The sequence below is a fragment of the Elephas maximus genome, chromosome 17, assembly GCF_024166365.1.
Source record: "Elephas maximus indicus isolate mEleMax1 chromosome 17, mEleMax1 primary haplotype, whole genome shotgun sequence".
Classification (NCBI taxonomy): Eukaryota; Metazoa; Chordata; class Mammalia; order Proboscidea; family Elephantidae; genus Elephas; species Elephas maximus.
In genome coordinates this window covers 65682964-65708316 of record NC_064835.1, presented here as the reverse complement: position 1 = coordinate 65708316, position 25353 = coordinate 65682964, and the positions used below count along the sequence as shown (strand labels likewise).

General features: G+C 43.7%; 1 protein-coding gene across 1 annotated transcript in view; it reads right to left on the bottom strand.

The window, feature by feature from the left end:
* TGFA (transforming growth factor alpha) overlaps nt 1–25353 on the bottom strand; it is a 127082-nt gene that overhangs the window by 7637 nt on the left and 94092 nt on the right. The window contains exon 4 of the mRNA XM_049856366.1: nt 5651–5771. Within this exon, the coding sequence (XP_049712323.1) occupies nt 5651–5771 (121 nt within the window). The remainder of the gene's footprint in view (nt 1–5650; nt 5772–25353) is intronic.

The window sequence follows — 25353 nt, the reverse complement described above, 5'->3', positions numbered from 1 at the left end:
GTTAATAGCTTGTGAAGTGTGAACAACATTGCCTTACACTAAGGAAGGGCTGTATAAGTGTTTCTTGAAACATACAAATAAAAGGATGGGAACATTTTGTTGTCCTCATATACAGTGATATACTCTTCTGGCCCTGATTTTTAGCCAAGTCTTTTGGGGTAGGCCCCCAGATAAAGTCTTTAATATGGGGGCCAATGACCAAAATGGCTTCAGAAATATGTTTTACCCCAACTTGCCTTTAACATGGAGGAATTCCACAGGGCTGGGGTAGGAATGGAAACCCTGGTGGTGTAGTGGTTAAGTGCTATGGCTGCTAACCAAAGGGTCGGCAGTTCGAATCTGCCAGGCACTCCTTGGGAGCTCTATGGGGCAGTTCTACTCTGTCCTATAGGGTCACTATAAGTTGGAATCGACTCGACGGCACTCGGTTTGGTTTGGTTTTTGGGGGTAGGAATGGGAGGCAATAAGCCCACAGACTTGTATATTGGGCTAATCCTCTTCTTAGTCTCTCAGGAACTGGACTGTCCAAGTCCTATAACCTCTCTGCTCCAGAGGGGATAGTGGGTTGGATGGGGTAAGGGATTCCTTTGCAGCTTTGATCCAAGGAACCCCCTGGGACAGCCACGGGGTTTATGGTCTACCCTACTGTCACAGCTCCTTTCAGCACGACCTCACATGATCCCAGCGATGGTGGTGGTAAGAGTGGTGATGATGATGATGATGACGGTGCTGATGGCAGCTGCAATAGCAAACACTGGGACCTGGGCTTACATGTTCCCTGGGGCTAACAAAAAGAAACTGAGGCTTACTGAGGCTAAGTCACTTGGAAGAGTGACTCAGCTAGATGTTAATTTGGGTCTGTCTGACCACCAAATCCATACCCTTAACTGCTAAGTTATGCTACGTAGAGTCTGACCCTCAGTTTCTGCTTTTGGTGGGGCAGACAGACAGAACGAGAACACGTGCTTTCTTTAGACAGGTGGGTGGGAATGATGTCATCCCTCCTCAACTCCTGCACCCACCACCTGCTCTTTGGTGAAAGGATATTAGAGCTACAGAAAGTGACTCAAATGGCAACTAGAAAACCGCTCACAATCCTGATCTCTCAAGAGGTGAGGCCTTGGTCAGCCTGCTTGAGTACTGATGGCGGTCCTTTCTCTTCCGAGTTCCACTGGAATGTAATGTGGCCAAGGCCATGCGGAATGCTTTCCTTGGCTGACAGCAATATGTTTTCACACTCTGCTGTGGGAAAGTTCAGTCAGGGAGTTCAGTCACTGAGCAGTGTTTTGGACAGGTGAGAAACTTCAAACTGGCTGGCACTGGTTGCCAACACTGAAACCTTAACACTTGAAGGAAGGTGGCATCCTTCAACTGTTTTGTTTGAAGGCTTCTGCAGGCAGCAGACCAGCAGTTGGAGGAATCTGCCTCAGGGAAGATGATGGTACGCTGAGTCCCAGTCTTGTCCTTCTGTACGTACAGTGCTTTAGTGTCCTTGCAGATTCTTCTGTCAATTATTTTCTCATGTCTTTGGGGACTAGTGGGGCTCCAGAGTTCATCTGATCCACAAATGTTAAGTACAATCTCCACGACCTTTGGCTATCTCTGACTAATTATTTGTTTAAGCTTTCTTTCCTTCCTGTCATTTAATGGTATGCAATGTCATTCTCCGGAAACCTAAAGATGATTTGTTCTTGTGAAAACAAACCTTTAAGAATGACATATTTTTAGAAGCGCTCCCAGTTAATCTCCCAGTTAGAGTCTGTGGGTTTTCTTTATAATGCAGTGACAGACGGAGCCTCACCTCAAGGCATGTCAGTTTTATTGACCAGAATGTGTATGTCAGCTTCCCAAAGGTGGGGAGGTTCTTAAGAGCAGGGACAGAATGTTCTACTTTCTCTGCACAGACTCAGAGTTTCTGGTCTAGTGGGAACCAATTAATTAGAACATTCTTCTCGGTGCTGTAAATATAAAAAGGTATAAGGTGTGGTCCTTTCCTCAGAGCTTACAAGCCGGCCAGTGGGTAAGAGAAGCAGATCAGGAGATGTGTCAGTGCCAAGGGCTTCACTCACCAATATATGCACCCTCAGAGCTCTGAGCAGATGGGATGACACATCACCCTCTACCCCCTCAGCTGTGCCCTTCTCAAAGCTGTCAGAGCTAGAAGGGTCTGCAGAAGACTCCTGTCTAGGGGTTAAACACTCACATGCCCCTAGGGGTCACTCTAGAGGGAGAAGGGGCAGTGGTGGTTCAGTGGTAGAATTCTCTCTTTCCATGAGGGAGGCCTAGGTTTAATTCCTGGCCAACCCACCTCATGCACAGCTACCACCCATCTGTCTGCGGAGGCTTATGTATTGCTATGATTCTGAACAGATTTCAGCACTCTGCTTCCAGATTAAGAAAGACTCAGAAGAAAGGCCTGGTGATCTATTTCCAAAAAATCAGCCAATGAAAACCCTATGGTTCACAATGGTCCAAGCTACAACTGATCATAGGGATGGTGCAGGACTGTGGAATATGTCATTCTGTTATACACAGGGTTGCCCTGAATCAGGGGCCAACTAAATGGCAGCTAACAACAACCAGAGGCAGAAGTAAGCAAAGCAAACCCGTATAAGCAAAATACCAATGGAAGAAAGAAGATGGAACCAACATTTTGCTTCACTGTCTAAGAGTAGTGGGGAGAAGTAGAGACTGGAGGACTGGGGAGGGCCATCCCTGTTTGTAGGTGGTGGGGCAGGTGCAACTGAGTCCCTGCAAGTGGCTGCATTTGGGAGTTCAGAACTGGTCTTGCCATTCTTCTGCTTGTTCAAGAGAAGATGGGCAACTAGATGGAAATGTGAAATCCTACTGCCACTAAAAAGAAAATCTGCGAGCTAATGCTGTCCCTGGGCCTTCAAAATCTCATGGGGAAACAGGTTTGGGTGGCTGTGCCTTCCCCCGATGGCCACTTTTTCCAAACTGTGACAGTGTCTCAGCTGTTCCTGGAGTTCCCACACTTGGCCATAGGAAGGACTTGCTAAGGGTCTGTGGTTAGGGGAATGATCTTGGGAGTGATCGTGGCCTGTCTCTGGAGGCAGGTGTACTTGCAGGAGAAGATGTTAACACCTTTTCCTGGAAACGAAAGGGCTTTGTCATTCGAGGTGAATGTTGTGAGGCTAAGGCTAAGTGCGCCCTCTGGACAGTGGCTAAGGGCATGGTTTTAGGACTGGAGCCAACTGGACTGAATCCCAGCTCTGCCACTTACTATCTGTGGGTCTCTGGGTAAGTTGCTGTCATGGATTAAATTGTGTCCCCTGAAAATATATGTCAACTTGGTTATGAGTCCCACATATTGTTAGTTGTCCGCCATTTTGTGATTGACATAATTTTCCTGTTGTAAATTCTAATCTCTGCCTGTGGTTAATGAGGCAAGATTAGATTACAATGAAGACGATTAGGGTGGGATATAACACCCTCACTCTGGTCACATCCCTGATCCAATATAAAGGGAGTTTCCCCGGGGTGTGGCCTGCACCACATTTTATCTTACAAGCAGAGAATGGTGACCTCAGATCACCAAGGAAGCAGCTCTAGGAGCAGAGTGTGTCCTTTGGACCCAGGGTTCCTGCACAGAGAAGCTCCTACTCCAGGGGAAGACTGATGACAAGCACCTTCCTCCAGAGCTGACATCCTGAATTTGGACTGTGAGAATAAACGTCTCTTTGTTAAAGCTATCCACTGGAGGTATTTCTGTTACAGCAGCACTAGATGACTAAGACAGCTGTTTAACTTCTCTGAGTCTCAGCTTTCTCATTTAAAACATAACGGTAACAATGGCCTACTTTTGAGGGTCGTTGTGAGAACTGCATGAGGCAATGGATGTGGAGTGCTTGGCACTGAGCTTGCCATATAACTATAGCTTCTATTGAGAGATTACTATTATTACCAAGAGTAGTACTTATAATGTGAATGAGGAGAGAGGTGGTCAGTCCTTCTGATTACCAAAATGTAATTGGACAGACATTCAGTCATCCTGATTACCAAAATGTTAATGGTGTGTAAATGTAATGGCTAATTATCTTTCTGGGGTCAAGAGCAGAGCTTTGCACCAGATTGAGGAGACCCAGAGAGCAGCCACCACCCAGCTTTCAGAGTGTTTTTCCACCCAGCCATGGGTGGGTTTCAGCCAGAGATAAGGTCATTGTTTTGGCTTGTCTGATGCCCCATTAGCTCTGGAAAGTTTATACCAGCCCCTGATCTCGTAAGGAAGGTACCTGAGAAGGAAAACCTGGGCTTCCAACCCACTTTTGATCAGAGCTCTGCAAAGACTAGCCCTTTCTTTCCAAAAAGGATTTCCCTAACTCCAGGCCTCAAGCCTGCCCTCTGGGCCCAGCACAGGGGCTGATGGACAGGAAACTGCCTTCAGTCTGTTGCACAAAGGTGCTGGGAGGCTTCCTTCCTTCTGGGTCAGTCTAGATGCAAATCGTTACGTTCCCACATTGACTGGGTACCAATAAAAACAACCCCATCAGTCCCCCAGGGGCTGGCTTAGTGACCTAGCGAAGTATTTTACTAAGAATGATAATCATAAATAATGACAGTGCCTATTAATATCATCCTGTGCTTTGCATTTACAAGATGAGGAGGCCGCTTATGTGGGGGAGTCTTTTAGCTCTGCAGACACAGCTTGGGGACCTCACACAGTCCTCCCCCTAGAGGAAGGTGGCCTGGCTGCCTGTCCAGGTGAGGCTCAGAAGCATCTGGAGGGGCTGGCCCAGGCTCACACAGCTGCCACCTCAGCGCTGCTGTAGCAGCCTCCTCTGGCCCCCATCTTTCCTGGGCTAATGCGCCTGATACCATTACACGTCATGGTTAAGGGCTCTGCTTCAGGAGCCTGAGAGTCTGGGTTTGAATCTAAGCTCTGCTAAGTGACCTGCACACAACCTCTCTGTGCCCTCCTCATGGGGCCACTGTGAGGAACAAATGACTTAAACACGTGCATTGTGCTTAGAACAGTGCCTGGCATGAAGCAAAAGCTCAAAAAATGCCAGTTTTTTAAATAACATTTACTATTACTTATGGAAACCCTGTGGTGTAGTGGTTAAGGGCTATGGCTGCTAACCAAAAGTCTAGCAGTTGGAATCCACCAGGCATTCCTTGGAAACTCTATGGGGTAGTTCTACTCTGTCCTATAGGGTAGCTATGAGTCGGAATTGACTTGATGGTGATGGGTTTTATTAGTTATTGGTACTATTAGGTTGTAAGGAGCCCTAGCTAGCGCATTGGTTAAAGCGCTTGGCTGCTAATTGACAGGTCGCTGGTTGGAACCCATCAGCTGCTCTGAGGGAGAAAGATGTGGCAGTTTGCTTCCATAAACATTACAGCCTTGGAAACACTATGGGCCAGTTCTATTCTGTTCTATAGGGTTGCTATGAGTTGGAATCCACTCGATGGCCATGGGTTTTTTTTGGTTCATTAGGTTGAACCATATGAAACTGCCAATTTTCAACCATTTTGATCTATAAAAACGGCAGTTTGATGTGGTTAGTGGTCTTAATCCAGGGCAATTTTACCCCAGGGGACATTTGATAATTTGATAAGGTAAATGCTCTCTCAAGTGGTTGCTGGACCACCCCTATCCCAGGACCCCAGGAGACCAGGGGATACGTACACACAAGCTGGCTTGTCCTCCTGTACCAAAAACCTGCAGGTTCCATGGAAGCAGAACTGGCTGTGGGAGTCTGGGCAGTCATTAAAATGGGATACCACAGCGGCGGCTACGGGCGGTTCTGCTGGGGGGAGAAAAGACATTGGGCTCAGATCCACGGCACAGCTGAGAGAAGTCCCCACATACCCACCCCCGTTTTCACGGTGTGCGGCAGCTCACTTCTCAGCTCTCGCTCACTTGCTAACAGCCAACCCAGCACCAGAAGCTCTTACATCCTGTGTTTTCCAGCAAGGTGGTTTTTTGTTTATTTTTTGGGTAGAAAACAAAACAACCACCTCAAAAGATTCAGTGTAATTGAAAGACACCAGAGCAATTTTACTATTCAAAGCCTATTATCCAATTTTACCTTTGCAAGGTGATGATAATCATTTTTAAAGTTAACCTTCACCAAAATTTCTGTTAAAATCAAGAAACCAGAATAAAGGTACAAAAAAAACAAGGGAGTATTATAAAACCAAAAAAAAAAACCAAACACGTTGCCGTTGCATTGATTCTGACTCATAGGGTTTCCAAGGAGCCCCTGGTGGATTTGAACTGCCAACCTTTTTGGTTAGCAGCTGTAGCTCTTAACCACTAAGCCACCAGGGTTTCCAGAGAGTATTACAGAACCATTAAATGGATGCTGAGGAAGATGAGTCAATGATGCAAAAAGATTCGTGATATATTGGTAAGTGAAATAAGGGGGTTGCCGGTATGTTCCATGAGGTATGATTCTACTTAAAAAAAGAAAATAATAATAACAGAAATTTAGACATTAAAAAGTTTGAGAAGGATATACACTAAATGGTAGCAGGGCTTCTCTCGCGTGGTGGGATTGGGAGTGGCAAGGCTATGAAGATTATTTAAAGCAAAAAAAGCCATCTGGGAGCAGCGCAGCCAGCACTGACTGGGAAAAGGAGCCAGTCAGGGAACAGACATGGGTCTTCTTCAAGGCTCCAGCACCCATAACTCTTATGAGCTTGAGGTGGTCACCAAATCTCTTGGGGTTTTTCTTCCTCTGCTTTCAGACAGGAATAAAAATAGCCAGTCTATTCGGGAGCATGAAACAGCATGAAAGGCATCATTTTTGATTTATTTTATTTGACTCTAGTAGCATTATTTTGTTCAACACTTGAGACACAGCAGGTAGCTACTTCAAGACGGCATGATGGATGTCATTTCCATAGCTTCTTCCAATAGGTCCTCTTTTGCTTGTGTTTTGGGTATTTGGGTGAGTGAGCCTTTCCCACTTATTTTTTTGGGAAAAAAAGTGTTTTTGGAACTCTCGCTGCTTGAGAAAGGGCAGAACATTTCATATTGCAGGGTTTTAGACCCCAACTAAATATTAAATGCATGCTGACATCTCTCTATTCATAAATTGCTTCTGGAAGTATCATAATTTTAGAAATCTCATAATTCTACTGGAAAAGGCAGAGGCTAAAAATGCAACCACATCTCTGATACAGAAGGTGGAGAGGGTGTAGTGATGAAAATCATCGGCTTTGGAGTCAGAGACGGGGTCTGAATTCTAACTCTGCCATGGGTATGAATTACTTGACCCCTTCTAGTCTGTGTCCACAGCTATAATACAGGAATTCCATCTGCTGGTACTTCATAGGGGGTTAGGGGGTAGTGGTAGTTCAGTGGTAGAATTCTCGCCTTCCATGTGGGAGGTGCGGGTTTGATTCCAGGCCAAGGCACCTCATGCACAGCCACCCCCATCTGTCAATGGAGGCTTGCGTGTTGCTATGATGCTGAACAGGTTTCAGTGGAGCTGACAGACTAAGATGGATGAGGAAGAAAGGCCTGGCAATCTACTTCAGAAAACCAGCCAATGAAAATCTTATGGATCACAACAGTCCAATCCCATTGTGCATGAGGTCAAGATGAGTTAGGGCTGACTCAATGCTAACAACAAGGCTCTAAGCATTAAATGAGGCAAAGCTTGTAAGGTACTGTACTTGGCAAAGTGTCAGCTGTTAGCTCTTCTATTAACGCCATTGACAATCGCAAGATACTAATGAACCCCCATATATGATAAGATCACCATAGTATATAATCTCCCCCTCCTCCATAAATTCAGTGATGTGTAACTAAAAGTCCCAGTGTCTCCTTCAGCCCTTAATGACAGTTGCTTTCACTTGTGCAGACAAGCAGAGAAGCTGGCCCAGGGCTGCCAGGTTCTCTGCCAAGCAGAAGCCTCCAGGAAGTGTGGTTCAACGGCCTTGGCTCATTACAGTTACCTGCGAGTCCCAGGCCTGGGGGATTCATGAATAGACTCAGTCCTTCATGAACACTGGGCACTGGGGTGTTAAAGTGAGACTGGAGAGGGCCTGCTGTAGTTCGTGGAAGTGGCTTCTCTGTGCTAACTGAACTCAAGGAGCAAAAACACAGAGATGAAGGGGCAAGGGACCACTGTATCTAATTGAATTTAGACATTCAAAAAGACCCTTGATGAGCTCCACGAGAGGTCATTCAAACAACCACCTCCAAGCAGCTAGAGGGAGTCCTTTCTCAGGGCTGAGAGATGCCATCCTCAAAGTGTGGTCTGTGGACCAGCAGCTCATATCCTCTGGGAGCTTGTTAGAAAGCCAAGTTCAAGGGCTTTACCCCAGACCTACTCAATCAGGATCTCTGGGGTTGGGCCCAGGCATCTATGCCTGACAAGCTCTCCAGATGATTTTTTGAAAGTCAGGTCTATTGAGATATACAGTAACCTTCAACCCAGGAGGAAAGGCCAGGCAATTTACTTCTGAAAACCAGTCAATGAAAACCCTATGGAGGGAAGGGCCAGGGAAGATGGGTGAATGGAAACAGGGAAAACGGGCAGGAACTGCGTAGTGTACTGCTGCTAATGTCATGAAAGAAAATGAGTATAAATTGTTGAATGGGACACTATTCTGTTTTGTAAACTTTCCCCCAAATCACAATAAAATGTTCCAAAAAAAGAGAGAGAAAAAAATCCCCCCAAACCCTATGGATCACCATGTTAGACCCACAATCAGTCATGGGGACAGTGCAGGACCAGGCAGGGTTTCCCTCCGTTGTGCATAGCGTCACCATGAGTCAGGAGACAACTCGACAGCAGCTAACAACATCCATCTTTCAGGTGATTCGAACGCACACTAATGTTTGAGCTGCATGGGCTTATATTACACAGACAACAAAGGATAGAGACAAATGGCCACTTTCCTCCTCGGAGAAGTAAAATGGCAGAGTCCTGCAAGGTATCATTTTTGGAGCTGATCAACTTTCAGCTCTTCAAATCCTGTGTGACACTTACTAAAGCCTTATAAATCTGCTGAAGTTCTTTGTGGTAAAGTCTCAAGTCAATAAAAATACACTAAAAGGAAAAATAGAAACAAAATGGAAAAAACACCCTGGGTTTGTCTTTTGTGAGCATTACTCACAAACTAATTGGGAGACTCGATGCATTGTCTCATGTGACCTGTATTTCTCTATAGTTTGCCTCTTCTCATAAAGACTCTTTGCAGGGGGTGCTGTCCTGGACGCTGACTCACAGAAATTCAATGCCTACAATATGAGGTATGGGTCCTATTTCCAAACTCATATTCTGCAGTTTTGGAGCTCTTCACAGGTTTTCAACTAGGGGATGTGATTTGCACTTGAGAAATAAGTGGACAAGGCGGAGCAGACGGTACAACAGCCCCAAGGTGAGCCCTATTCTGGCCATTCTGCTCCACTGTGCAATCCCAGGGGGAGCCAGTCCACCCGACCCAGAGGATGAGGGGGCCATTAGGAGTTGTTCACTCCTAGAGGTGCTGTGCAGGCCTTGTGGGCTACTGCACTTAAAAGCCACTGCAAAGTGTGAAACATGCCAGGAGTGAGAGATGGGGGTTACTATTACTCTTTGTGTTTTTTTAGGTGTTTGTCTCAGATACCACCACAGTCAGCAAGGAAAACCCCAACATCACAGCAAGTTCAGCCCAGACAGACAAGACTATTGCTACTGACAGTTCTAGAAGCTTCACCAATGTTCCAGAAGGAAGAAAGGAATGTTGCGGAGGGGTGAAGAAGGGAATACCATTTATTCAGAGCTTGTTCTGTGCCAAGGTTGCTGGGTGGTACAAACGGCTTGTATTTGGCTACTAATCTAAAGGTTGGTTGTTTGAACCCACCCAGTGGCTCCTTGAAAAAAAGGTCTAGAGATCTGCTTCTGTAAAGATTATAGCCAAGAAAACTCTATGGAGCAGTTCTCTTCTGTAACACAGGGGTCGCCATGAGTTGTAATTGACTCAATGGCAATGGGTTTGGTTTGGTTTTGGTTTGTTACATGTCAGGTGCTTGTCTCATATCATCTTACCAATAGAAGTGGGGCAGGTGGTCACAACAGGCGAAGAGGTGCTGCCTTCTGGGTCCAGAAGAACTTGCTCAATAACAAAAAGCACCATGGCTTCATTAGGGTAAATTGCCTCTAGTTCTTTTATAAAAATAAGTATTACAAGGAAACCCCCAAATTCCCAGCATCTTCCCAAAGAATAAGTTTCTCAGCCTCTCTCCAAGCTTCTGTCTCCCTTTCCCCTCTTTTTTCTCTTCCCCTTCTCTTTCCCTCCCTATTTTTTCTCTACCTCCTTCCATTCTCTCCCTCTCCCCTCTTATTTTTTCTTTCTCTTCCTTCTGAACACTCAAGGAAATATCAAGGGGGGAAAAAAAAGGCCTAGAAACTTAAAATGGGGGAAAAAAAAATTAGAAAGGCAGGCAGGGAGGGTTGACAGGGACAGAAGGCCTCCGGCGAGGTCCCAGCGGAAAGGAAGAAAAGGCTCTGGCTGGGTCTCCATCGGGCACGGGGTCTGATTAGAACTCGGGACTGATATGAAAACAAACGTTCTGGTTTTTGGAAAAGACCTCATACCGAACCCATCAGCAGCTGGACTTTCAAAGTCACTCAGTTCCTGTTCCTGTGAAATTTATGAGTGGCCCCTCCAAAGTGTTAACCAAACACACATCTTGCAAACACCACTATTCTCCAGGGAAGCTGGGAAAGCTTTGCCCACAGACCACAGACCCCACTAATGAGACTCGGAGCTCAGCCCCACTCAGAGGAGGAGGGCCTGGAATAGTAATCGAGGGGCAAGACAATCACAGCTTCAATTAGCCGGAGGGTTTTCTCCAGTTCAGGGGCAGCCATCTGGACAGCTCCTCCCGACAGCTCCACTCCCTGGGGAGCAGCGTCTACACCCAAGTATGATCGCCCCCCTTTAAAAGCCGGTCTAATTGGACTTTCCGGCTGAGGTGGTGGCTCTTCGTTCTCTTCTCCAGATGTCCAAAACTGTGAGCAAGTGTGGCTGTCGAAAAGGTTACATCACTTATAACCATTTCATTACTTCCTCAAATATGGCTGGCGTCTGACAATTTAATAACGATGTCTGGCTTTTCAGTAGAAGTTTCAGCCAAAGTTTCTGACCTGGGATTAAATATTTCTCTTCAGACACTCCAACGGCAGAGCCAACTAACGCCTCTTTGAGTGTCTAGGAGAAAAGGCAGTATATTAATCTAATAAAGATGGGAGTCAGCAAGCAACTCATGGTGAAGCTAACCAACTAACTGCCATCCAGTCAACTCTGGCTCACGGCAACCCCTACGTGTGTCAGAGTAGAACTGTGCTTCATAGCATTTTCAATGGCTGATTTTTCAGAAGTAGATTGCCAGGCCTTTCTTCTAAGGTGCCTCAGGATAGACTCGAACCTCTACCTTTTGGTTAGCAGCCAAGTGCAAGCCCCCAGGGACACCACAGTGAAGCTAGGGGGGTGTATGCATCTAAGATCTGCACTCTGATGGCCCTGGTGCCTAGGTCTCCATTTTAACCGCAGGGCAGTTCTGTGCTCAGCATGCCCATTTTACAGGGATGGAACTCCAGGTTCACATGAAGCAATAGGTAAACCTGCAAAAGTAGCCTGTATGTGAACCAAAGGCTGTGAGTGAGGCTCATTCCCTGGGGCTGTAGAAGTGCTAAGCCAGGGCTTAGGGAAGTAAAAGGTATAGAACACACAGGCATGCTGCCGCTAGAGACTGGTGAGCAGAGGCTGTAGTTCCCTGTGCACTTGAAGGAGGGGCCAAGAATAATAACTCTTAAATTTTTTATATATGATCCCTGTTAAGGATTGAATTGTATACCCCCCAAAATGTTGTACAATCCTAACCACTATACCTGTGGCTGCAATCCTGTTAGAAATAGCATTTCCTTTGCTATTGGCCATTATCAGTATAGGGTGGGTCCTAAACCTAATCATTTCTGAGCTATAAAAAGAGCAGACTAGCACTGTGAGATACAGATGGATGGGTGCACAAAAGGGGAAGACAGACGCCACGTGAGGGTCCTCTATGAGTCAAGGAACACTCAGGACTATCTACAAGGGAGAAATTGATCTGGCCTAGACCCCGATTTGGGCTTTTAGCTTCGAGAACTGTGAGGAAATAAATTCCTGCTCTTTAAAACCATCCACTTGAGGTATTTCTGTTATGGCAGCACTAGGAAATTAACAATCCTGCAAAAGAAGGGCATTGACCTTTGCCAGAGACAGGAAAGCCCCGTCAGAGAAGATAATAAAAGATACTTCCAGAGGCTGTGTGGGTGAGCGAGCAGACGAGCAAGAGGGAAGTTTTAAAATGAGCAGTGGAAGGTGACAGAATTCAGAAAATTAATCCCAATGACATTTATAGATGGAGTGAGAAATTCATCTCATCTTCATGCATTACTGACCAACGAAGGGAACTCGATTTTGCTGTTTTGGGCTCGTGTGCGTGTGCATGTGGTTGTGGGGATGAGATAAATATGACCACTCAACTCATTCACTATGGAAACCAAGGACAGTGAATACTTTCTAAATAATAGATACAAAACAATTAAGATAACAGAGCTTGGTTTCACAATGCCATCGTTTAAGAGAGAAGGGCGACCATTTTAGTTAAGCCATCACAGAGGGAGGAGTGACTTTCAACGGGGCTGCAATTCCTCCCGCCACTCTGCAGGATGAGTTGGGGGGGTAGACCCATTTTGTCACTATCATCCCCCAGCCCCAAGCCTCCCAAGTTACTGAGAGAGTTAACCCTTATACTTGAAAGAGACATTTTTTTTCATAACACGATTCCTGAACACAAGTTTACTAATTATTTAGCAATCTTTTCCAATACTGGTTAATTTGAGCCCTATTTGATTTTCATCTTTCCTGATCCATCTTTTTCCCCCATCCACTTTCCACATAAAGGGCAGGAACATAGTTTTATCTCACTGAACTTCAAAACCACCCTCTGGGGTAAGCAGTTATTATTCTCTATTTTTCAGAAAAGGAAACTAAACGGAAGCTTAAATAATCTTGCCAATGGTCATGTGGCTAGAAAGTACCTGGAACTGGAATTTTAACTCAGTTCTCTCTGATTTTAAGAGGAAGAATTGCTGAAGACTCTTTAAGCCCAGTGAAACAAATGCTGAGAAGGGTCATGATCAAAATTTACCATTCATGCTAGCAGTGAGAAAGGTGTTAAAAGCTTGGCTGCTCACCAAAAGGTCAGCAGTTCAAATCCACCAGCCAGTCTTTGGAAACCCTATGAGGCAGTTCTACTCTGTACTATAGGGTTGTTATGAGCTGGAATCAACTTGACAGCATCGGGTTTGGTTTTGGTTGGTTAGTAACTGGAACAGGGCACTTTTAGGACAAACAAGAGGGAGTACTACTTTATTTGGGTAGAAGTGGGGAACTATTCATATGGAAAATATTATTCCCTTAAGGGAGCAGGGGCTGAGGAATATCAATAGATTCAAAAGAGATTTTTATACATCCACGGATGATAATTAATTAAGGAGTAGCTTGATGTAGGGTGTGGGGCTAGTTCACATGATGATGCCATGCCACCCCACAAAGCAAGTGCCTATGCCCTCCCCACCCATCCCACCCTCCTGCACCTCTGGGCTACATGGTACTCCTGTTCTAAAAGGCTGGGAGCTTCTGCTCACAGATGTGCTAGAACCAACTCCTGAATTGGTTCTGCAGCTTAAAACAGGATGCTTGGGGGAACCCAAGTGAACATCTGGTCCAACTTAATTCCCTCTGATTGTTTATCCCTTTGGGTAACACCCAAGGGGCATCTGATATGATGGAACCAAATTCAAGAAAAGTTAAAGAAGCAGACAACATATTTACTACAAAGATATTGGTTATTAGTAACATGATCTCTCTCTCTCTCTCTCTCTGTGGAGGATACACATTCACAAAGAAAGTCACTGGATGGCCCCAATGGGGTTCAACCTGTTTGTGCTTAATTTTAAGTTGAAGGCAGGGTTTGCATAACTTTTGGTACCTTTTTTTTATTCCAACAAAGAGAAGAAAACCAGATAACATGAACTTAGGAGTGTTTTGCTAGGTTCATGGCCCGTCTAAAGTACTTAGAGTTTTTAATCTAATGTGTGTTTTCTGGGGTTGGACTAAGATGATGATGATAATAATGAAGATGATGACTATTAGTAATTGCAGCTACTACTAATAGATTGGAGCCCTGGTGGCTCAGTGGTTAAGAGCTGGGCTGCTAACCAAGAGGTTGGTAGCCCAAGTCCACCAGCTGCTCCTTGAAAACCCTATGGGGAAGTTCTACTCTGTCCTATAGGGTCGCTATGAATCAGAATTGACTTGATGGCAATGGGTATATTGATAGGTTGTCTCCTAACTGTAAGCACTATGCCCAGCATTTTATAGACGGGATTTCATTTAATCGTCACAAAAGCCCGGTGAAGTAGTCATTCCTGTCTCAGTCTCACAGATGTGGAAACCGAAGTTGAAGAAATCAAGGTTGTCCAGCGTTGCTAATTTAGTAAATGGTAGAGCTGAAACCAGAACCCATGGTTTGCTGACTCTAAAGCTGTTGTTCTTTCTAATACACCACACTGTCTCTTTAGAGACGGCATATGTGTCTCTGTGTGTGTCTGTGCGTGTGGCAGAGAGAGAGAGAGAGAGAATATAAATGGACAAACTGAGGGGTAAGAAATCCTTACGGGCACAGTCAAGACAGGGCTTTCATTTGGAGAGTAAACAGGGAATTACCACGGAATTCTCAGGGGCATTTTAAAATGAAAAGGACTAAGAGTCATAATGTGAAATGGCTTTGATTAGCAAAGTGGCTTTAGGAGTCTGAGATAAAACCTCAACAAAATCATGTGGAATCATATGGGCTAAAATCAGAGCTTGTGCATATCCCTCTAAAAACACACAATACACAGATTTCAAGTTGGCCCCTTAGTTGAACCCCAACTCCTGCCAGTAACACCACCGCCTCCCCCAAAAGGCAAGAGGATGGAGGGACGTGTGTGAGGCACTCCACCCGGCCTGTCAATCTAGATTCACAGCGGATTAAAATGAGAGGGAAGCAGAAGGGAAATGCACAAGACAAAAAATACACCCTCCCCACCCAGCTCCTCCTCCTCACCACGCCATTCTCCAGCCCCCAGCTTGCTCCTTCCATCCCTACAGTGGCCTCAGGAGTTTTGAGCAAAAAACCAATTAGGAAAATTGCAGGTCACGATTTCTCTTTGGGGAGTAAAAGCCAAACCTCCCCCTTCTCTTTCAATATTTAATGATTTGATTTCAAAGAGACAGATCATTTCTTTCATTACCTTCAAACCAGAAAGCCCCTTATTCTAATTACATCCTCTTGGGCATCAATCAGCATTTTGAAAATACTTCACTTCAAATTTTCATTCACAAAGTAACCAAGGACATCAATGTTTGGCTGTCATTAGCCAGCTTTGAACCAGAACGTGAATGGCTTCGGAAACTATAGCTGAGACCTTGCTGGACGGGGAATTCTGTCTTGGCTTAGTGGGAGGAATGGCCCCGTTGGAGCCCAGGGCTACCTGGCTTTGCAGTTTCTGTGTGTCTCTGTTCTGTTTGTTAATATCAAAATTGTTAGGTAAAGCGGCTGGCAGGAAACCCTCAATTCACCCTTAGGAAAAAATGCTTCCTCTTGTTGAGTCTTTGAACCGTAATCCCTTCAAAGCCTTCACACTGAGTACTTGTAAGCACTACGGGATGACTGTTTCTCTAGAACATTTTATGTCCTCTGAACTTTTGACAGATGCCTCTTTTATCTACAGTCTGTAGATGCAGTCTGGGCAGATAAAGGGTATTCTTCATTTGAAGTGAGGAAACTGAGGCACACGGGGGTAAATTTAAGGGGCCAAAGGCAAGCTCAATAGCCTTGAAAACAAAGAAGTGAATTTGTGGCTGTAAGTTTGTCCCACGACAAAAAAGTGCTCCTCCCCCATCTGAGTTTTAGATCGATGTATTTTGGTTGCCTTTAGATAAAAGCCCTTCAAAATTAAAATTATATTCCAGAGGAAACATTCAAAGATGTTGAGAGTGGTGGGATTATGGGACATCATTTTCTCTTTTATAATTTTCTAAATTTTACAGAACAAACGTTTTAGAGTTTGAAAATAAACATTATTTAAAATTAAAAAAAAATTCATAAACATTGTTAAAGCTTGAAATTTTTTATTTTATTTTAGGATTTTACTCACAGATGGAATTGTAGTTTTATAGATGACTGGCTTTTAGGAATCTAGATTTGAATTGGCATAGGATAAGTCATGTTATCATCTCATGTTTTATCATTAAGGAGGGGATGAGGAGGAGGACACAAAGTAATTATTAAGAGAAGATGGAAGATGCTCAGATGAAAGATGTTTGGTAAGTGTTGTCCTTGGCCTCTAGGGAGGGGCAGAACCACACACACTATAAATAATAATGGCAACAAAACCCAGAAAGAATGCAGCCTATTTGATCTACTACTCCATTTCCAACTATTACACTCAATTTTTATAGAGAGGAGGCAGCAGGGAAACAGTTCTATGAGGAAGACAGGGAATATGAGAAGGAAGGAAAAAGACTAGAGCACAGACTCCTATGAGTTCCCCTAAACCAAGGTTGTTTTCCCTCCTGGGCACACAGACTACATTTCCCAGCCTCCCTTGCAGTAAGGTGTGGCCATGTGGCCAGATTATGGCCAATGGAGTATGGCCACTTCCATATTTGGTCCACAGAAACCTACCTTGGTGAGATCTTTTTCCCCATCTGCCACATGAATGGAGAGGACTCCTCCAAGGATTGGAGGGAGCAGCCACATAAAGGAAGGCTGGGGCCCTGAATAACCACGTGGAAAGAAGTCTGTAGGGCTTATCTGTTACCGTAGGGAGTGCCACTCTAATGCCAAGCCTGAAGTCTGAGCAGTGTTTGGGGCTTGGTTAGTGACTTTCTGATGAGGGAGGAATCCTCACGACAAATCATATCCTTTTTGTCCGTTCTCCTAGTATCCCTTCTGGGAACCTCATTTAAACACCAATACACTGACAATCTGAGGTCAACCTGGTCCTGACTGGAAGCCTCCCTTCTGAAATCCTTGCTCTTCAGCTCAAGGTATGCCCTGTCCATTCTCCAGCCAAGAGGGGCCCGGTCAACCTTACAAACCTCTAGGGAGTGGTAATAGTTTTTTGGGGTGAGGGTGACCTGTGTTTGCTCTGAATGCTTATGAGGTCACCACTTGTAACTGAGCAAAGTATAGATGAAGCAAAGGCTGCTTGTTCAACTGCAGTCTGAGAACAAAACAAAACAGTAGTACTGCTACAGTCACCAGCAGACAGGGTGTAAAAATTTGATTGAAATGCCACAGCCGATGCAAATTTACTGAGTCATCAAAACTCTCTTGACACAAATCACTAAGACAGAACAGCTTTGTAACTACTATAACTTTAGTCTTCTTGAAATGGGTTTTGGGTGCCCTATAATTTCTCCAAATTGCCATGATCTTGTATCTCGCCAGTTGCAAAGTCTTAGATCAATACCACCCTGACCCAGAATATCCTAATAATATCTCATTGTGGGTTTTTTACACATTCTTTAGTTTTACTGGTACTGTGTTGTATATAAAACAAATTTTTATAAGAGCCCCATAAAGCATTTTTCAAATTATTATTTAAAAACTAATACATGTTCTTGCAGAAATTTTAGAAAATACAAAAATCCTAAATCAGAAAATTACTTGCCATCTTATTACTGAGAAATAACCACTATGTTCTTATGGAACATTCTATGAATGCTTATTGTTTCTAGTGGCTTTCCTTTTTTTTGTCTTCTGCATAATGCTCTCTTTTCCCGTGTAGCGATTTAGAATGTACGCACCCTCTTTTTAATCTACTGATGACTACCTGTAAGTTTTTTTTAGTTTTGCTTATTTTCTCTAATTATAAACGCTAAGAATGAAATTTAATGTTCTATTAGATAAAAAATTTAACACACCTTTACTTCCTTCTTTCTCTTTCCCAGTTACCAGGTTTTGTTATTATCTGATTTGAGATCCCTATTACATTATTTTTATATGCTACTTCTATTTTAATAGTAAGTTTGACATCTGTACCAGTATAACTAAACCAATAACAGAAACGTGGACATATATTATCATTGTTTTTTCTACACCACATCTTCCCCATTTTGGGATTTTTATCTTGATAAATTATGGATAACATTGCAAAGAATGGGAACTCCAGACACTTCATTGTGCTAATGTGGAAGCTGTATAAGGATCAAGAGGCAGCCATTCAAACACAACAAGGGTACACTGCGTAGTTCGGAATCAGGAAAGGTGCATGGCAGGGTTGTATTCTTTCATCTTACTTATTCAATCTATGCTGAACAAATAATCCAAGAAGTTAGACTATGTGAAGAAAAACGTGGCATCAGGATTGGAGGAAAACTCATTAACAACCTGCAATATGCAGATGACACAACTTTGCTGAAAATGAAGAGGACTTGAAGCACACAGTGATGAAGGTCAAAGGCTACAGCATTCAATATGGATGAGACCATTTTGGGGAGTTAAGTAAGGTAGGTTCACAGTCAGTGACTGTGAGACTTTGTTAAATATTTTCAGCCCAGATAAAGATAGAAAAAAAAGTTTAAATTTATTGGCTTCAAATATCTGAGCAGTCTGCTTGGTAGAAGACACAGCAGGTACTGCAGAGGGTTTTGGAGCCAGAAGGTTGTTCTATGTCATTTGTTTTTATCTCCTGTGTTTGCGAGGCCAACCATGCTACACCAGAGGTAAGAACAGACTGAGTTCATCAACTGTGGCCCTGACTGGAGCCCTTGGTAGGATCCAGGTGTGCCTCCCCTACCCCACTGCCACATGGTCCACCCTCACCCCATACCTTGGCCTTCCAAGGTTGGGCTGTTGGTGTCACTCTGCCCATGACAATCCCAAGCCTCTCAGAAGAGTGGCTGCTGCAATGGGGTAGGATGGGTCCCATCTGTATGTTCACTGGCAGAAATTCTTCAACGCTTCTAGTACTGATATAAGTTTTAAAAGAGTTTCATATTCCATTGATTATTTCAGTGAGCATCTAGTGGCATATGGGGGAAAAAACCCATTGCCACCGAGTCAATTCCAACTCATAGTGACCCTATAGCACAGAGTAGAACTGCTCCATAGAGTTTCTAAGGAGCTGCTGGTGGATTCGAACTGCCAACCTTTTGCTTAGCAGCCCGTAGCTCTTAACCACTGCACCACCAGGGCCCGTATGGGGAAAGGGAGAGTAAAAGTGGTATGCTCGTCTCCCTTCATTTTACCTGGAAGCCCTTCCTTCTCCTACAGTCATTTTCTACATTATCTGCACATAGGGTGACCAATCTAACATTGCCACATTACCTCACTACCCTGCAAATCAGTTAAGAATGTGCTGAGCTTAAAAATGAGTGCATGCCCAGTTCTCCCCAAAGGTATCCCTTAGCAAAGTGCCAGGAAGTACTTTTGCCTGCTCAAAGAGGAGATGGTTCCCATGGGGGGATGGCTGAGCCTTACTTGGCCAATCTCCATGAGGCTGCAGCCTCATCCCTCTTTCCAAGGTCTTCCGGGATTCCCAGTGAGGAAAAACTTAGTGCCAATTTTCCTGTCCCTTTCATGATCTAAAGGCTTTGCCTCATAAACTAACCACCTCTGAACTTTGTTCTTAGAAAGATGAATTATTAGGGGATTTCAGAAACACTAGGGTCATTTTTCCTTTTGATAGTTTCTCCAAGCCATACTGGTTCAGAACAAAGGCCTTATGCTTCAATGAAAGGTTTCTTTTCCATCAAAAGTAAAATAATAGAAATGATGCCCTAAAGGATTCCATTTCATGAAATTCTTTTGTACCCCAGAAATGAAATATCACAGAGTTGGAAGGGGCCTTTGAGGTGCTCAAATCTAACTTTCTAGCCAGTGTAAATCCCTCTCCATATGCTATCTCTAAGGGAGGGTGCCCAAACTGTACACAGAGGGGATAGGCATGTGTGGAGCTAGCAGAAAGGGAAAGAGGGTCGGGAGGAGACTGGGGGAGAGCCAGGGACATCGTGGTAGGTGGGTGCAAGGTCACAGGAAGAGGGAGAACCAGAGACCCTAGAAGAGACGGGATGGGGCTGGAACTGGGTGGCCTCTTAGGATCCAAACAATGCCTGGCCAGGTCAACACCTGAGGACAACCACCTTTTCTCCAGTTTTTCCCAAGTCCTTCCATTTGGTCAGCAGGCTGGCTGGTCTTGGTGGGGACATGAGATTGCTAATGGGGAAGCCAGCCTAAAGGAAGCAATCTCTGGGAAGATCCAACTCACTCAACTGATCAGCACTCAGCCCTGCCCAATAGGCAGGGTGTGGTGTCCATTTGGTGGTGGGCTAGAGGCCTCATTCCTGTCCTTCCATCTAGAGGGAGTTGTTGGTGGTGGCTTTGTTCAGAGATACTCTGGTGTAATAGATTGAACTGTATTGTGTCCCCCCAAAATGTGTGTTAACTTGGCTATGCCAGGATTCCCAGTGTTGTGTGGTTTTCCTCTGATTTGTGATCTGTCCTAACTATCCTATGCGTTGTAAATTCTAACCTCTATGATGCTAATGAGGCAGGATTACAAACACTTATTTTAATGAGGCAGGAGGCAATCTACAGGATTAGGTTGTATCTCCAGGCAATCTCTTTTAAGATAGAAAAGAGAGAAGCCAGCAGAGCGGAGAGGGACCTATTAGCACCAAGTGATAAGAGGCAGGGGCAGAGCATGTCCTTTGGACCTGGGGTCCCTGTGTTGAGAAACTTCTAGACCAGAAGAAGATTGATGACAACGACCTCCCCCACCAGAGCTGACAGAGAGAGAAAGCCTTCCCCTGGAGCAGTGCCCTGAATTCAGACTTCCAGCCTCCTAAACTGTGAGAGAATAAATTTCTGTTTGTTAAAGCCATCTACTCATGGTATTTCTGTTATAGGAGCACTAGATAACTAAGATACCAGGTCATCGGGACACTCAAAGGAGAGATGCATGTGGCAAGGAACTGAGGCCTCCAGCCAACAGCCATGTGAATGAGTCATCCTCTCTCCCCAAGTCTAGCCTTCAGATAACAGTGCAGGCCCAGCTGACATCTTGACTGCAACCTCGATGAGAGACTCTGAGTAGAACCTCCCAGCTAAGCTGTTTCTGAATTCCTGACTCTCAGAAACTGTGTGAAATAATGTTTGCTGACTTAAGCTGCTAAATTTAGCTACAAATTACTTACAAAACAATAAATAATTAATACACACTTTGAGTTCTCTTTTTAAGACAGAAAGTCTGTAGACTCTTTACCCTAGGACACACTCCATTTTTTTTTTTAGTGCCCTTTGTAAATTAGTAGACTGGAGAGTAATAATGACAAAAATAATAACAATAATAAAAACATTCATGGAATGCTTTAGGTGCTGGCCACTGTGCTAAGCGTTTTACACATGCCGTCTAAGTCAATTCTTTAGAAAATCCCTGGGACCAACCAAACCAAACCAAACCCACTGCCATTGAATCGATTCTGACTCATAGTGACCCTGTACAACAGAGTAGAACTGCCCCATAGAGCTTCCAAGGAGTGCCTGGTGGATTCGAACTGCCAACCTCTTAGTTAGCAGCCGTAGTACTTAACCACTATGCAACCGGGGTTTCCTCCCTGTGACGCAGATTCTATTTTTCCATCCACTTACAGATGAGGAACAGAGGTTTAGAGAGACAGACAATCTTACCCAAAGTCATTGTACTAGGAGGGGAAATCCAAAAATAGGCGGAGTGACTCTAGAACTCATGCTCTAAAGCTCTGGCCTATGGGAACAGAGTACAGTAGGAATAGCATTTCCTATGGCCTTATTTCTATACTAATATAACTTCATTCTCCATTAATTTTGCTAGCAGTCCTGGAAAGCTGTTGGATTATGTAAGCTTGTGGTCAACGAAGGCCTTTAGCTTTTCTCCACATAACACTGCTGTCAAACTTGGACTCATATCCTTCCTTATTAAATCATTATTCTTAATCCCTAAATGCTAACTATTAAGCATATCACTGTTCAATTTAACCTCGTTGGTGGTCTTTGATCCATCATTTTAGCTTAATACCTTTTTTTTCCTTCTTCCTTTTGAGCCTTTATCACCCAGTATTTCAGCTATCATTCTGGGCTTTGTGTCACCTCTAAATTTGGCAAATTTGCTTTTCTTATGTCTTCTTTTAGGTTGCTCATAAAATTCTCAATAGAAAAAGGAGAGGACAAATCTTGCCGGTATACCCTAGAGGCCCCTTTCCAGATCAATATAAACACATCAGCAAACATTTTCTGGGGATGTTTAAAACTTCCTGTCCTTCTTGTGGGTCCTTCCCAAAAGTTTGCAAGTGAACCATGTAGATATGCCTGCGGATCCATTCATTTCAGGAGGTTACTGTCATTTTCCAGTCTTACTGAGCAACCAACTGTGGACCCTTTTAATTCATATTTCTACTTTCTGTCCATTGGAATACTTTGAGAGATTCTCTCATGCACCTTGCTGAAATCTAACTGTATTATCTCAGTAGCATTATCCCTGTAGCATTTCCCTTATCAGTTCTATAATGCTAAAAAAGAAATTAAGTTAGCGAGCTGTGTCTAATTTTTGGTGAATTCATTCAGGGTCCTCAGTATTCATTCTCTCTTGCTGTTGTTAGGTGCTGTCAAGTTGGTTCCAACTCATAGTGACCCCATGCACAACAGAGTGAAACACTGCCTGGTCCTGTGCCATTCTCATGATCGTTGCTATGCTTGAGCCCACTGTTGCAGCCACTGTGTCAATCCATCTTATTGAGGGTCTTTCTCTTTTACGTTAACCCTCTCTCTACTTTACCAGGCATTATGTCCTTCTCCAGGGTCTGGTCCCTCCTGATCACATGTCCAAAGTATGTGAGATGAATTCTCACCATCCTCGCTTCTCAGGAGCATTCTGGCTGTACTCCTTTCAAGACACGTTTTTTTGTTCTTCTGGCAGTCCGTGGTATATTCAATCTTCTTTGCCAATGCCATAATTCAAAGGCATCAATTATTCTTCGGTCTTCCTTATTCATTGTCCAGCTTTTGCATGCATATGAGGCAAATGAAAATATCATGGCTTGAGTTAGGTGCACCTTAGTCTTCAAATTGACATCTTTGCTTTTTAGCACTTTAAAGAGGTCTTTTGCAGCCGATTCGCCCAATGCAATGTGTAGTTTGATTTCTTGACTGCTGCTTCTATGGGCATTGATTGTGGATCCAAGCAAAATGAAATCCTTGACAACATCAATCTTTTCTTCATTTATCATGATGCTGCTTATTGGTCCAATTGTGAGGATTTTTGCTTTATGTTGAGATGTAATCCATGTTGAAGGCTGTAGTCTTTGATCTTCATCATTCTCTATCTGCTTTAATAATTTGGTATAGAATTTTCCTGGGAGTGTCATTAAGTTTTAATCATATATATTCTGAAGAATTTTCAGGTACTTTTACTTATTTAAAGTCAGAAACATATCTATTTCCACTCTTTGAGCAATGTTTACATCTGTGACTATTTCTTAAAAATCACCAATAAGGAGGGAATGATTTTTGTTACGAGTTACCTTAGTACACTGAGGTGTAATTCATCTGCACCCTTGAAAAATAAATTCATTTATGGTGACGGATGGTCTTTCACTAGGCTCCTCACTTCTTCTATTTTTTACTTTCTATGCTTGTTTAATTTTCTCCAGTTTGAAGATTCTTCTTCTTGACAGAAAATACGAAAGCAAAATAATAGCCAATAGCAGTCTCTTCCTGGTCTTGCACTAACCTTATTCCATCCGTCCCAAGGAATGAACTTATTCCTTCTTTTTCACCTGTCTGCTCCCAAATAAATCCTTAGGAAGCCCCCTCCCCGCTTTTTTTCATGGCCAACAGCCATGTGGGCAAGCCTCTGTTCCTTCGTCCTTCAGTTTTCCTGACTTTCTCATCAACACCTGCCACCCAGGAAGCACCAGCATCCTTGTTTATTTAATAAAGTGTCATTCTAGATTGTTCTTTGTTGCCTTTTGGGACACGCCCTTCTTTTGATCTTCCCTGCACAACCTATTAAATGGTGTACCAGACACACTTGGGTTTTCTTTAAATGTCTCTTTACCCTTTTCTTTTTTTCCTTTCTCACACATTCTCTGGCTCCAAACTCAGAACCATTATGTACTTCCCAACTTTCCCAGGACATAGTTTCTTTTAAGATCCTGCTCATGGGATCATATCTGATTTTTTCTCTGAATTTTTGGAGACTCTGCTTTCCTGAAGTCTATCTACATAATGTTTCCTTCTTTTGCTATTGTTATCCTCTCTGGTCAAGGCTGCAATCAAAGAAGCAGGTGTCCCTGATGCCTTCTCTACCTTCTGAGTAATACCACAGCAGAGGTATATAAAGAATTTTTCAGGTGTCAACCAATTTGTAGCATGTAAATTTAAGATTTCCAGAAAACCTAACAATCTGAAGTTTGCTGTCAAGCGACATTCTACCCTTACGACTACTTCGGAATCAGAATTCAGACAGTATTAATTATTTGGATAGGCCATGTATCTGTAGACTGTATCCACGATATAACTTTTGATATTTTCTCCTTTTTATCTTGGATCAAACATCCACGTCTCCGTTGACTACATTTACGCCTGCCTGGTATACATTTCCCTACTTCCTAACAGTACCCAGATTTTCTTTCAGGGAATCACCTCTTCTCTCACTGGGCTTACACTGGTTAACGGCCACAATCAGACACCCTGCCTTCCCTTATAGTCTCTTTCCCTAGAATGTGAACCTTGAGAAGACAAAGAAATAACGTGGCTGGAGCTCAGGCATTACAACTGTGGCATATTGAGTAAAGTTCTGCTTCAAGATGGATTCTGTAATTCCTAATTCCTGGCTCCCTGGGGCCAACTTGGTTTACTGTTCATTTCTAAGTATGGTTCTACCGCTTTCCTGAAGATACTATGGGCTTCCAATAACCTTCCATTAAGGTTACTTTTGGTTGTTACCCAGAATTGATTGCTGCCACAAACGAACACTAGTTGATGTATCCAGAAAAGGTATATTCTTCCATTAACTTATTCCAATGATGCTCAGTTCCACCAAATCTCAAAATGCCCACAGCATCTGAGAACCACCCATTTAACTCACTGGAATCATCCCTTTGTTTTGTTTTTTCAAAAGCATTTGCCTAATAAGCCCAGAAGGCACAAATTGGATTAAAATTTCATGTTTAATCCTACAATGAACTCTATGCAGTCTACAGTTATCTGAGGGTGGAAGTATTGTCTATGGTAATGCTGTGTTCTGTGTC